At 39.2% G+C, this 15,412-nt stretch overlaps 1 protein-coding gene across 4 annotated transcripts in view; it reads right to left on the bottom strand.

Annotated features, from left to right (window-relative positions):
- The window catches only part of CTNND2 (catenin delta 2), an 881,420-nt gene that overhangs the window by 160,368 nt on the left and 705,640 nt on the right, over positions 1–15,412 (bottom strand). For all 4 annotated transcript variants that reach the window (XM_046672368.1, XM_046672371.1, XM_046672369.1 and 1 more), the window contains exon 12: positions 11,488–11,671. In XM_046672368.1, coding sequence (XP_046528324.1) covers positions 11,488–11,671 — 184 coding nt within the window. The remainder of the gene's footprint in view (positions 1–11,487; positions 11,672–15,412) is intronic.

The following is a 15,412-nucleotide window of genomic DNA, read 5'->3' as shown; positions in this document are numbered from 1 at the left end:
ATTTAAAACAAGTTTTAGTTAGATCCTACAAATTTTCATAATTAAGTAGATCAAATTTCCAGAAATAAGAGATCGAAATGTTAAGAAGGAATAGCATGATGGGGTATTTTACATTAATCATTTATATCTAAGGTGAAATAATTATATTCTCACTTTTTCTAGCTTAGGGAAACAAAATAATGTTTGGGGAGAAATGATCCCTATTACTATTTCATGGAACAAAGGAGGAACTTTGCAAAATTATAGTTAATGCTCTTGGGGGATAGGAAGGTCTTCTGAAAGAATTGAAAAATAAAATTTTTTCAGACTTTTCCTAATAGAAAAGATAAGAGGAATGCAAAATTCTGAAGAGATAGAAAGCTGCAGGGCTACAAGATGTAACAGTAAACCAAGTAAAGGTAAAGAGCTTTTTATATGTAAAGAAAGAACGTATTGGTAAGAGGGAGGTTGGTCAGCCCTGAAAATATTGAAAAAAAGAATATGGCCTTCTGAGGCGTTATTTAAGAAAAACACACTCAACCTGTCTAGTCTTGAGGCAACCTAATGGGACGTAGATGCATCAGGCTGTCTTAATGACATTACGCATTGCTTTTGACCGCAACTTCCATAGACTGTGTCTACTTGTTCTTCATTAATGTCCTCACACCTACCACAGGGCCTAGCACATAGTAAGGACTCAAAAAAACAGACGTTGAGAGAATGAAACTTTCAGTCAATATAACTATCCCCCTTTTTGGATTCCATACCACCAAGTGATTTTGATTATAATGTTGCATTTTAGTGGCTAGCCTATAGAGAATGAAAGCACTGCTAAAAGATTAGGCTGAGTAATTGACTGATGGTCCAGCTGCTGTGCCCTGAAATCCATCACTGTGTTCTCCTTCATGCCGAGGCATCATTTCCCAGTGACTGAGCTCAGCAGCAGTGACAAGGCAAGCTCGTTCCTGGGAGATGCGGGACTCCTTGGAAGGATCACTCCAGCTCAAGAACTCTCCAGTGGTCTTGCTGAACTCCAACCAACCACCTTTCCACCCCTCCTTCCTTCCTTCACTTGGGGTCAGATCTGCGTCATGATCTGATGGCTCTCCCAGTTCCTCTGGCTTCCTCTCAAGTGTTGCCCCTAATTAAATATTTTGCATGGATTCTTATTCCATTTGGGTGTCTGTTTCTCATAGGACCCCAATGAGTCAGCATCCTTTCCTCATTGTAAATAAATACATGAGTTCTTCGGCTGCTTCTCGTCTTACGGAACATGGTGGAGTGGGAGGAACAGAGTTGTGGCATCATGCAACGTGGGGTTTACATCACCCTTCCTTCTCTTACTCGCTATGACTTGGGGCAGGTTACTCCTGCCCTTATGAGTATCAGTTTCTTGAATTGTAAAATGGGACAGGAACTCCTACCATACTAGACTATTCGGACAATTGCATTAAACAGCATGCATATTAAAGAAGCATAGTATTATAACAGACTTTTAGTAGGTGCTAAACCAAGAGCTAATTTCTTTCTGATGGTCTTGCAGCTTTAAGATCAAGTTTCTTACTAGGTAAGGCCAAAGGCCAGGCCCTAGAGCCTGTGGTATTCAAGGGAGATATCCCACTTGGGGATGCCTCATTTGGGGATCCTGAATTGAGGTCAGCTAGCAAATACCCAAACCATGCTTTAAATTTCCTTTTACATCTCATCAAGGACATCTAGGCCAAACCTCTCCTTTATAGTTGTGAACCTTGAGGCCAACATAACGTACCCTAGTTTCCCTCAAGATAATGGATAAGATGTAAAAGGTTGGGGCTCAAATGCTGATCTCTTGATTCCAAATCAAAGGTCATTTCACATACATTCAATAATTACGATTTAAGATAAATTTGTATAGAGATTTTCTAAGATCCCTCTTTGATTGTTAAATCAAGTTATTGATTTCATCAAAGTACAAGAATTTAGTATAGTTAACTATGTAAACCCCAATTCAAGAATAAACTCATTAATTGGCCTTTATAAATTCTTCTTTTGCTATATAGAAGATTTCTTGAAGTTTCATTGGTGACTACCTCTCCTTGGAGGTAGGGAAAGGAAAGCGTGGGCCTGTAGAATATTTTTATGACTATTCCACTTGGAAATAGAGCGAAAAAGTTAACATTAGTTTTTTTCTTTTTGGTTAGAGAATAAATATGATTTTGGGTTATATTACACAATGAACCAAAATACACTTCATGCTGGTCAACATGACCTTGCTGGAAGAGTGTTTTAATTTATTAACAATTATTTCCCAAAGTGAGAACAAACAGTGCGAGCCAACTATTATAGTATTATTATGGGCTGAATTGTGTGCCCCCTAAATTCATACGTCAGGTCCTAACCCCGAGTACCTCAGAGTGTGACTGTGTTTAGAAATAGTGTTTTCAAAGGGGTCATTAAAATAAAATGAGGTGTTTAGCATGGGCCCTAATCCAACATGACTGGTGCCCTTGAAAGAAGAGGAGGCAGGACACAGATGCACAGAAGGAAGATCATGTGGGGACACAGCAAGAAGATGGCCATCTGCAAGTTAAGGAAAAAGGCGTCTGAGAACTAGCCCTGCCGATATTTTGTTGATCACAGAGTTCTAACGTCCAGAATTGTGAGACAGTAAGTTTCTGTTGTTTAGAAACATCTGTGGTACTTTGTTATGACAGCCCTAGCGAACTAATACAGTGTAAACCACCACCTCCTTCTGATTAAGCAGGAGGAAGTGAGCTAGAAGCATTGGGGAGAGCCCTGGGAAACTGGAGCCCTTGTCACCAATGGAGCTGCTGAAGTGGGCAGCCCAGTCATCCTCTCTGATGGGTTTCGGAGACCCCCTACTCCTTCTGACCCCCCGTCCCTCCACCTCTCTGCCCACTTCCTTTGAAGAAAACTTTCACTGCTGAGCCATGACCCAAGAAAACCATTCACTTTGCATCCATATCAGACACACTGATCAGGAGTAGATAACTGCTCAGGTGAGGAGCATCCTCTGCTTTAGGCCAGGTGAGGGAAAATGGGGTGTGAGTGGGGTGAGTGGTGTCATCTGTTTGCGGCATCCACATAGACTAGGTCCTTCCCTTTTTAAGTACCTGGAAGAAGAGTGCTCAACTCAGCTGAACACAAGGCTGGGATACATCCAGAGCACATTACACAAGACTTAAAAAACACTTCCAAAAAAATCTTCTTCTTAATAGATGAGTAACACTGCAACCAACTGAACTTAACATAAAAACAATAATAATTCCTCTTCTTACCTGTGGCTAATGCACAAGTAAACCAGATAAAACAAACGTCCTTGGAGCTTTCCAGCCAGAGTGTGATTATCACTAGTATTACTTTGTGATGGGGTTTTCTCAAGGTCACTCTAGAATTAGTGGCACCATGGGACCAAGTGCTCATCCATTATATGGGTTAAAATGACTAATTGAGGGTCTGAGTTTAATTACACTCATAAGCAAAGGCGCAGTGCAGCTCCTTTGATGGGCTTAATAACATTCTCGTGTACACAAAGATGGATGGAAAAAATTAGGGTTGTATATTGTTGTCCTTCAGGACAAGAAGCTGAAGTGGGAATAGAATAATAAAAATAAATAAATGACTCGGCTGCACCAGGAAATGAGCTGTGGAAGTTAGTAAAGCCAGCCTTATGCAAATACTTTGGCTGGAGATAAAGCCCTGGGTATGCACAACTAAATGTAACACAGCTCTACAGTAATGTAGATCGGAGTCGTCTGATTGAGCTGGCAGATTAAAAAGTGAAGAAGGATGCTCAGCAAGGCTTCAGCTACAGTTCACTCTGAAACGATGATAATGGCCATGACAGTGATCGTTAGGATATTGATTGGCGATATTTTAAGTGAGAAACATAGTCATGTTTCACACTAAAACTAGAAAATATTCATTCTGTACACAGCTGCTGGGGCCAACTTCCCTAAATGGTACTTATGTCACGTGCCCTGCTTGAGAACCTACAAGGACTTCTGGCTGTCCATGCTATCAAACAAACTTTCAGAAGCGAGTTCAAAGTCAGGAGGAAAAGGACAGGCTCATAAACGGGAGCAGAAAACACAGAAATCAGACCTGCACATGGGGAGACGCTTACTTAGCAGCCACCCCGTCAAGAGGTGGGATCTGAACCTTCTTTGGCTGAGACAGCCACACCTGGGCTTGCTGAGCCCAACCCCGCTACTGGGGATGTTTGGCCTTGCACCTGAGCTATGGAGGGGACTGGCCTTGTGCATAGAGAATAACAGCTCCCTCTCTGGGTCGTTTGTTGCAGTATGTGGACAGTTTGGGGACAGGCAGCTTCCGTGAGTTATTTGCCCCTTTTTCTCCCTGTACTGTGTCCTCTGGTGGCTCCGTGGTGTCATAGGTCCCCAATCAGTTTCTTACTAGGGTGACTGTATGAGGTTCCTAGGGCTGCCAGAACAGCATACCATAAACCAAGGGGCCTAAAACAACAGCAATTTGTTCTCTCAAGGTTCTGGAGGTTAGAATTCCAAAACTGAGGTGTTAGCAGTGCCATGCTCTCTCCGAAGGTTCTAGGGGAGAAGGCTTCTTTGCCTTTTCCTAGCTTCTTAGTGGCTTCTGGCAATCCTTGGCATTCCTTGGCTTATAGCTGCATCACTCTAATCTCTGCCTCTGTTTTCACATGGCCTTCTCCTGGTGTGTCTCTGTGTGTATGTCCTCCTCTTCCAAGGACACCATTTATTAGATTTAGGGCCCACCCTAATCCAGTATGACCTCTTCTTAAGTAATTATATCTGCAAAGACTATTTCCAAACAGGGTCACATTTTGACGTTCTGGGTGGACATGAATTTTGGGGGGACATTTATTCATCCTACTACAGTGACCTCAGCCAAAATGAGCTTGTCCACAGGCAGAGCCAGTCCGACCTTTGCCAGTGAGTGTTCAGGCTATGGCTGGTCAATACATGTTTTTGGTTGAAGGTGATGATTATTCTGGCCAAAGGTTAAGAGAGGTATTTGATTACACATTGTACAATGAAACAATGAGCACAAAACTGAATCTCTTTCAAGGTCTGAATCTCCTGATGTTGGCCAGGGGAGAGTGGTTTCCCTGGAGGACTCCTTAAACATAAAATGAGGAAGAAAAGTCTAACACAGTAACTTCATGCATACGTATATCCTAAGCCTTTCTAACATTTTGCCAAATTTATTTTAGGCCATATTTTAAAATGGTTTTTATTAAAAATTAAAACTTTAATGGGGCAGAAGTGGAGTAACAGATAAGTGAGAAAAGGAGAAGAAATGAGGAAAGTGAGTATTAGGGTGTGTCTGGGGTGGGGGAGGGGAGGGGTGGGCAGGAGGAAGAGTCTGAAGATGAAGGCCTCCTGGTAATTCCTCCCAGCTCTAACTTCCACCTCCCCCACCTGCCACTGCTGCCTGGAATCCCACAGTCTAGCCACCGCCATTCTTATCAACTCACTCCTCCAACAAAATTTAAGAGATTTTTTTTTTTTTCCATTTCGATCCTCTCTCCTCAGTGACAGATAGATACTTCAGGAACAGATATACATGCTTTTAAAAAATTCCATTTCCTACCCCAAAATGAATTTTAAAAGGAATAGGACTAAAGGCATTCACTTTTCATTTTATATTTCATATGTGCTTAAATTTTTGCTATGTCCACATGATATGACATCTTCCAATGAAGATTTACCATGCGTCTTTAGAGAAGGCAAAGGCAAGAGGCTCGGGTCTTTAGGATGCTTCCATCAGTGTGCCCTGTGCTCCAGGCTGGTGGGGGGCACTGCCATGGATATTGGGCCAACATTACTGCCAAAGGGAAGGCTTGAAAAACTGGATGGAGTCTAATAAGACTAAATGAAATTGTCTAAAGATTGGACAGCGTTATCATTCCAGGGTTTAGCTTACTAAGGCTTAGGCCTTTTTCTAACTTAAATTTCACCCTGGTAAGCTTTTCAAACATTTAAGAGTGGTACAATTTGCATTTATAACATGTTTTTTCTTTCTGAAAAATAAAAAAGTGATTTAGAAGAATAATTGCTTAAATTCTTAACCTCTGCTTCCCACCCTGAAATGACATAAACAAGTTTGAATCCTGCTAGGAACAGAAATTAAGAATAATGATCTCCAATAATGTTCTGATGAATTTACTTTTACCTACCATAAGCTCTGACTAGAGCTGTGAGCTACACTGGCATAAGACATACTATCCTAGGAAAAGAGTGGAGTCATCAGTAAAAACGAATTAAGTCATCAGTAAAAGAACGGAGAATCTGAGTACTGGAAAAATAATACCAACTTTATTAGCTGGGATATGTCTTAAAATATAGTCTTATCTTTAAAAAAAAAAGCACCCATTGCTCTGATTAATTGTCCAAATTAAGATTTAAGATGAGGTGGAGAGAAGGGACTTACATGGGGCTATGTGACTGTCCAGGCCGCCTGCCCACTCCATACCTGAGGTCTTGGGAGAGAAGAATGGGAAGTAAGAAAGGAGGCAGAGGGAGAGGACAGCTGGCAGTTAAAGGCAAAAGGGATGTTGGCCAAGCGGATGCCACTCAGTAAAGGCAAGAAGCAAATGAAAGGAACCAACACAATGGAGAGTGCTGTCCATTCATCAGTTGGTTGGTTGGCTGTGTTGTTCTAAGCATGGATCTGTTCATCTCATCTCACATAACAGTGTATTTCCTCTCTGTGTGATATAGTGGGAATGAATAGTCTAGACCAGGAGTCAAGATGTGGGTGCAAGTACTGGCTTCCCGACTTCCTAACCATGAGCTATTGAACTTATACTAAATACAAGAACAATGTATTTGAAGCAGATCTTTCTGGTCCTTGGAAGACAAGATTTTACAAATAAAAATACTCATTTTAATTTTGTTTAAAAATCTTGTCTCTACTGACAATGTATAAAATTATTTAATGAACATCCATTACGTTGCATGGTCACCTCTTGGAATGAATGAATAAATAAACGATCGCACACACACTCACATACACACACACAGCTCTATTCTTCAATTTCTCTACAATTCTTGAGAAAGGAGAGTTGCCATTCCAACTTAATATCAAGGAAAACATCACCTGAGGACACATGATGAATCCAATTTAACTGATACCTCATATATTATTAAATATATTTAAATGGTTACCTCATACTATCTTGCTACTTGTAATTTTTAACGCAAAGTTAATGAATGGAAATGAGAAAAATACAATCTCAAAACAAATTTATAAAATGTATAATTATAGCAAGGAATGAATTACATTTAACTCCTAGCACTTAAAGGCTGTGACAATTTCTATAAGTTGAAGTATGTAAAGGGAAATAATTGAAAAGAATTTTAACAGAATGGTCCTCAACAATTTTGCCTTAGTTTTCAAAATGCTTCTCTAATAAAGAATAAGATCTAAAAAAGGAAGAGAAGTTCACTACTAAGAAATATTCCGTACATATTTTATTTTTTTAAGTTACTAATTTTCTATGCCTTGACACAGTGGAATATCCATAAATCACACCAAGGGGATTGAATTGTTTGCCAGTTGTGACACTTAGCTTGGTTTACACCAAACTAGTGACAATTCTCTCCAGAGTTTCCCATTGAATTCCTTAAACACACAGACACACAGGCACACACAGGCACAGTTTGTAGGCCAGATGGAATCTATTGTTCTCTGTTACCAGCTAAACAAGGCTCTGGATCACATGCTTATGTTTTAGCCTGATTTCATGAATATGATAGTTGTGATTACAGTAAATTGGAAAAAAATTCTAACATGTAAATGTGGCATTTTTATACAATTTAGGTAACTTTCAAGATTAAAGCTATAAACTAATGGAGCAGATCAAAGCATGCAGACGTTACACAAAACAACTATATCATCTTGTAAAAGTTCACTACATCATTTTTTATACATTGTATTTTGTATTATATTTTATGTACATTTAGTACATAAAAATGACTAGAAGAATAATTGCTATGATTTTTTTCTGCTTTAAGAAGCACCAAAACACCAGATTCTTTCTACATATTTTGATAGGAAAAAATGTTCCTTGAGAAGGTATAAGCCCAGATGTGATTTATAAATTGAGACAATCTGGTTGTCAATTTACATTTTAAAGATGATATTCAGATTACGTCTGCAATTCCAGGAGGATTTTTCTGAATCTATAGCATTATCCATAATTTAGCACAGTGATGTGGTACTTGATACCCTCTTGTTTTGGAGGATTTGATTGAATGAACCTCAGTTACATAAAAATAATGATTTGTGCCATGAAACTACACTAAAGAATTGAATAAGGTATTGAAACTATCATCTCAATAAGAATGCTAGGATTAAAGAGAAGAAAAAATTCCAAAATATGAAAGGCAGAACTAAAATGTAAACGGCTAAGGAAATAGTTCACAGAACTACAAATTGGTGACAGTTAAGTTTAATCGAATGGAACAAAATATTGATATTTACTGTTGTCCACAGGAAGTAGCTGAAAAACGAGGGCATCCCTGGCAAATTCACAGCTCCACTTGTAGTGTCTCCTCACCCTTTCCCACCTGCCTCTACTCTGTCTCCTACGACTGCTCTCAGACGTAGCGGACCATTGAGTTCACTTGGTCAAAGATTTGCCGTAGCTCTCTACTCTTTACAGACTCGAGTCTATTCCCCTTACCTCAGTTTTGAAGGCCCTTTGTCATCTGGAATGGAACAACTATGCAAGCCGCATTTCCTCAAGTCTCCTAGGCCGTAGACGATCTATAGATCCTGGAGTTCTACCATGTGTGGGTCAGAGGATGGCTGCCACTCTTCCTGGCCACAACACTCCCTTCCCCATAGTATTGACTGGTGAAGTCCTTTCTCCGCTTAGCCTCAATCTCACGAGATTATTGAAGCCTTTTGTGACCTCAGTGGCTGAGCTGGGCACTCCCTCCACAGTTTTTCCTTCTGTGCCATCCTGATCATTACATTCAAAGGCAACTGAGATATAGTGCTAGGGCTAAGCATATGGGTACCATTTTCTTCCACTAGATTATGAGTTTCCAAAGGACTGAGGCTGCCATGTTGATTTCTGCTTCCCTGTCCCCTCCCTAGCACACAGCCGGTGCTCAGCAAATGCTCAGGGATAAAAATACTAAAAGGCAGGATGTAAATCTGCCTTTACATATATTGGTCTATAATGTATATAAATATAGATGTATTTATGTAAAGATATATAATGTAAATAAAGATCTAAGCTTTACTAGAAAAAATCAACAATGTAAATAACCTTACATCCTAAAATCCAGAACCTTCTACCACAATATAAGCATTTGTGACTCTTTTGGTGTGTTGTCAACACTGGTTCTAAGTAAGTGGTAAATAATAGTAGAAATTTCTTGAAACCTTTCATCCACTGAGTGTTTATTCGATAAATTCTTTTTAGCTCCTTCCCAGGGCTGTTTTCTCCCTCTCTTAGTCCAACCTCCTCATCAATGTGGAATGATTCATAAACACTTCAAATAAGAGAGGAGAAATTATAGTTTTTTCTGTAGAAAGGCAGGAGTTTAATGAATTAGGGAGGAGTTAAATATGCACATATATATTGATGGGTTTTGCTTTGTCACTTACATGATAAACTCAGAAAAGTGGGAAAACCCTAAACCTGGTTGTATCTTGACAAAGGAAATCCAATTTGGCCACATAAAACTCTTTCTAAATTGGACGCCCCCTTTTCTGTTTCCTATGATATGGTCACTCCTGGAGAACAGCAGAAGCACAGGTCAAGCCTCCGTGTGTGAAAAGAGAGGGATGGGTAGTCATCCTGGTCTGACCTAACTTGGATCTGGGTCACTTCCCAGACCCTAAACTCAGCCAGACGACCTATAAAGGGGACACATGAACATGGTCTGGCTTCTTCATCTGACTTTTCACCAAATGGTGTTGAAAGCTTGCTCTTAATGGCAGTGGCCTACATTCTTAAATCAAACAACATGAATATATAATTATGCTACTGTATTACTCAGAGAGAATTTCTAATTGACAGGGCTAACCAGGTCTTTACTGACTGTACTTCCACAGTTGATTCTGGCACTTCCTTCCACAATCTTCATTAGGAATGATGACACTCTTTACAAGTCAAGGATGCTAAAATGGGAAAAACTACGTGTAAATAACAGAAACAGAGAAATCAGGTAAAAAGGATCAGAAGTGCCTACAGTTTTAGCTTTGGAAGAGTTATATTTCTTCTGATGGGGAAGGAGGTTTCAGAAGGATAATAGAATTTAAGAGGCTATAAAATGGATGTCTCAGCAGGGGATTTTGGAGAACTGTAAATTTGGCTTATGGTAGAGCCTATCCAGAGAAATCATGTCAAAAGATCATTATTTCATGACCTTGAGGAAAAGCTAAATTGTCAGAGGATTTCCTATAGCTCCCTGTGTGCGGACTTCGATATTTATGGAGGCTGACTCTTTTTATCTCCTTCTATGCACATACTTTCACACAAACACACACACCCCTCTCAAGACTGGAGGATGAGAGCATTGTTATAAATATTCATGAGATAATTATTATTAAAGTCACCAAGGTGATTTTGTTCCTTGTCTGTAGAGACTGGTTTTCATGCCTAGAAACCTATCAACTGTAGGAGAAATGGCAGCTTTGAGGCAGCCCAGCTAAAGCAATCCTGTACATTTTATTTTTGAAATATAAATTACTTGACTAGGTATTTTAAATCTCCCTTTGCCCCCACCCCATCATTAAGTTTATCCAGCAGAGATTTCCAACTTTGGTACAAAATACAACATTTTCGGGAACACAGTTTCTAGAGTCTGAAAGAACTATTCCTTGATTATTATGTTCTTTTCTAAGAGCAAAAATTAAACAAATCCTAAAGACGATTCTCAGACATCTCGAGAGATTTCTGGGGGATGATTTTTATAACAATGCATTGGAGATAATTACAATACATTTACTACTTTTATTATTTAAAAAAACACTTCACATAACAGACCTTATTAAAGAGCTATTTCTAAGAATTGTAGGCTCTTGCAGTCACACTGAAAACTTTTTAAATGCAAAAAATAAAAATAGCTCCTGGTGACAGTTAACCAGATGTCTATGTATCTGTCACAGACCCTCCCCCAGCCAACCAAGTGGCCTGCCTGGTTATTCTACGTGCATGATACAACGTAACACAAGAAATTACTGTGAACTATTGTTTTCAATCAAAGAAAACTAATTATTTTTGTTTGGAATGAAAATGTTTATTTTTTGCTTGAGACCTCCAAAAACATTTTAAATAAGTCAAATACTGCTGTAGGTATAGGATAGTGGAAGATGCTTGTATCTGTTCAGTATCTCATTAGAAATGGTTTTGGCTAGCTTCTTTTACTCCATTGCCATATCAACATTCGTCTTTCCAGAACACTCTGATCCTCGGTAAAACAGCAATTAAGGTCATGGAAGCAGGAAGCAAACAACAACAGGAGGTGGCGGCAGTGAGAGAGAACTCACCTTAGGCATCCAGTGGCATTTCGCAGCACCTGTGAGGAATGCAGCTGTATTTTCCGATCGTCCTGAAGCGGTGAATTTTCCCAGCCCGAGTGGGGTATAATGACGGCGTTAGTCAACACTGCCAGGGTGTCCTGGATGATGGGCATTTTGAGTGCATCGCAAGACGAGAGGTTCCAAAGGACTCCTGCAAGAGACAAACAGAGCTTTTGGGTGGCCACTGTTTTTTCCTCATCTCAAAACCATTTTCCCTAATCGAGTTAACAGCACGGGCAGGAAGGACTAAGATAGTGTGAGCATGTGTCCTAGAGCGTGCCCTTAGTTTTAGAACATCTGTGTGAACCCCTTAAAAGAGTGCTGTAAAAATCTGACATGTGGGCAGAGAAATAGTGACATGAATGTCTTTGTTCCATCATGGAGAGTAACCAAGGGTGAGAGATCTGATTGAATGGAGGATACCAACCAGGCTTTTGTTCACCATTAACACAATGGACCCAAGTTCCCAAATGCTAATGAAGACCGAAGAGCTGGGAAAGTTATCTGAAATGGACTAGAAAGATATCTTTGTTTTATCCAAAACCTCAAAATGCACATGTGGTCTATTTGATTCACTCAGCCTCCATATAGGACCAGCCACCATCACTCGGGACCTCACGAGAATCCAGTATCAGGTCTGATATCAATGGGCTCAACAAGAAATTTAAATTCACTGTCACTTGTGACAGTTTTGCCAGTTTTTCTCTAAAGGCAATACTCAGGGAGGCCCTACAGATTGTGTTTCCTCATACAATGACAAAGAGAGCAGTACAAAGTGGAAGGCATGTCTGTAATGAAAAAAAGTACAACTAATTGATGTAGGCAGAGCCAAAGCAACATTTTTAGGACAGATGGAATGTTTGAGGCTTTCAAATATTTTTAGAGAGACTTCAAAATGGAATTAATTTTAGAAAAGGCCATAAGTATTGCATATATGTTATAATGTCCTTTAGAAATGCTTTTAAAATAATTATTCTTTTTGTTGTTCAAAACATGATACACAAAGGTAAAAGAAACAGAGAACAATATTCTATTTTCCTATGAAAGAAAGACAGTATTTTCCCTCAAGACTAACCTAAATAGACATCATCACTACAGATGTTGGGAATGAAATATTTTAGTTATCTTCAGAAACACAACTTCCAGCTTCCTTGTTTAACAAACTTTCAATATATTTTAAGGTGAAATTGTGTTTCATCTATTGTGCTATGACTAGAATAAACAGAACACACTTATTTCTGAAATTTGTTTTATTAGTTTCTTGCATTGCACATATTGAACTATTCAAGGGCATTAATACTACTAATCTGAAAGTCGACAATGTTTGACTAATAACTAAAGTGACTAACAGTTTTAAATCAGTTCTATAAAACTGAGTGTATAGAGACAAACTCTTCCCACTGTCTTTCAAAACAACATTCACTGGGAATTTCATTTAAGTAAATGCAAAGGAAACAGAATGTTTTTGGTTCCCAATATATATAAAGCAATCCTTTAGTACAGGGAGTTGGCTTGAGGGCAAATTCTGCCTTCCTGTTTTTGTGAATAAAGTTTTATTGGAACCCAGCCCCGCCTGTTCATTTGCACATTGTCTATGGCGGCATTTGTCCTACAAGGGAAGAGTTGAGCGTTTGTGATGGAGACCGTGTGGTCCACAAAGTCTAAACAATTTGCTATCTGGCCCTTTACAGAAAAATTTTGCCCACCTCTGATTAAGCACATAACCATTTTCTATTCACTTCTGTGCATATTTGCATTGCTATTAGCATCCTAAATTGAGTACACAAAAAATGCTCAATGGTACACAGAAGGTGCTCAAAAATACATTCTGATTTGGACAGATTTGAAATGCCAGGAATATTATCATATGCATTTATCTGGTTTTAAATAATATACAAACCTGTTTCTTTATTTATCCCATTAAGAAACATTTTACTAAATTTTAGATAATCTACAGAATCCAAACTATTACCTTCAGTCATTTTCAGTCTCACAAAAATATTCTTGTTTCTAGTAAAATAATTTGTTTTTCAGTTTTAAAAAGCACATTAAAACGAAATTAATGTCTACCCTAGTATTTGAGAATAACTTAAGAATATCACATTCAAGGATCTGTTCTTTTAAGTATACAATGCAAGTATACAGAAATAAAACATGAACTCTCACTCTCAAATCTTGATTTGAAAATATCAACATATGAAAATTGAGGTTTGTAAATGTCTTAAAATATGAATGATATGTTTTGCTGTAAAGTGTATTTCTTTTAAAAACTAAATAGCAAAAGAGAGACTTTTGTATTTTTACATGCAACAAGTCTAAAAAAATCTAAAAGCATTCTACGATAATAGAGGAATTTTTACTGTTTTCTAACAAATGGAAAAGAGGTTAAAAGAGGGGAAAATCACAGCAAATGTACAGCCGTCATCTAATGCTGACAAGGATGAAAGGATGGGAAAGGAAATGCCACCCAAGATGACTCTTATTGGACCGTCCTCTCCTTTCCTTTCTCATTAATTCATTAATTAGTGTAACCTAATTCAGAATCGTGCACTGACAGGCGTTTCCTAGTTCACATTCATTCCACCTTTCCAGGCTGGCTCCATCTGTTCTTCACATTCCAATGAGCTTATCACAGCGCTTGACCCATATCTCTGAACTTTCTATCTTAATTTATATCTGCAACCCGTAAGTGCTTCCTGAACTGATGACAACTACAGTGGATCTCTGATCAGGGACAGCTCCACCACCTCTCCTTGGATGAGGACTTGGCAAAGTGGATGTAACGTGGCAGAATTTCTTTTGGGGGAATTCAGCAACCAGTTGCAGGGGCTCTCAAAACTTTGAGTTTTGGTTAGATTATCTAGACACAGAGACATGCTTGAGTGTAGACTCAACAGTCTCCGGGGACATTTGAGATAAAGGTTGATATGTCCTGCAGGAGTCAAAAGTGGGAAATAGTTGGGAATTCTGCATCTGTCTTGCTATAGACACACACACACATACTTCCTCACACAGCCACATACACATATACTCATACTCACACACACACATACACAGACACACACACACATCCATTAGTCTTGGCTGAAGGGAGAGACATTAGTGGAGAAAAATGGACATATCTAGGCATTCTCTGTGAACAAATGAGAAATAGGTGTTCTGCTCAAATTTCTCTTCATTTCTTCCTCTCTTTCTTGTGTGGTGGTTTAAGGTATGTCTATACATTTTTTGACATTCCCTTCAAATGGTGGAGCCCAATCCTTCTTCCCATGAGTGACTTACTTCTGACCAACAGAATATGGTGGAGGTGACTACGAGTGACTTCTGATGGCAAGTCATAAAAAAGGTACTGCGGCTCCCTCCAAGCTCTCTGTCTTAGATTGCTTGTTTGAGAGGAAGCCTGTGTCACGCTGTGAGGACCCTTAAGCAGTGCTACGAAGAGGCCCATGTGGCGAAGAACTGAGGCCTCCAGCCAACAGCCATGTGAGGGAGCCATCTAGAAAGTGGATCCTCCAGCCCCAGTCAAGGCTTCAAATGACTGCAACCTTTGAGGGACCCTGAGTCAGAACCACCTAAATGTGCCATGCCTGCATTCCTGACACTCAGACACTGTATGAGATAAATGTTTGTTGTTTTAAGCTGCTAAATTTTGGGGTAATTTGTTATGCAGCAATAAGTAATTAATGTCCCTTCCCTTTCAACCTACCACTCTTTTTTTACCTTTCTCCTGCCCTTCTCTTCCCTCTCCCTTCCCTTTGTCTACTGGACTCATTTGTTCCCTTTATATCACTCTTCCTAGCTACTCCTCTCATTATAACTTAGATCCACTTCTTCTCCTATTCCTTACAATTCCTTTATCCTCTCACTCATGTGAGAGTGTAGAAGAACCAGG

The sequence above is a fragment of the Equus quagga genome, chromosome 9 (assembly GCF_021613505.1).
Source record: "Equus quagga isolate Etosha38 chromosome 9, UCLA_HA_Equagga_1.0, whole genome shotgun sequence".
NCBI lineage: Eukaryota > Metazoa > Chordata > Mammalia > Perissodactyla > Equidae > Equus > Equus quagga.
This window is presented reverse-complemented; position numbering and strand designations above follow the sequence as displayed.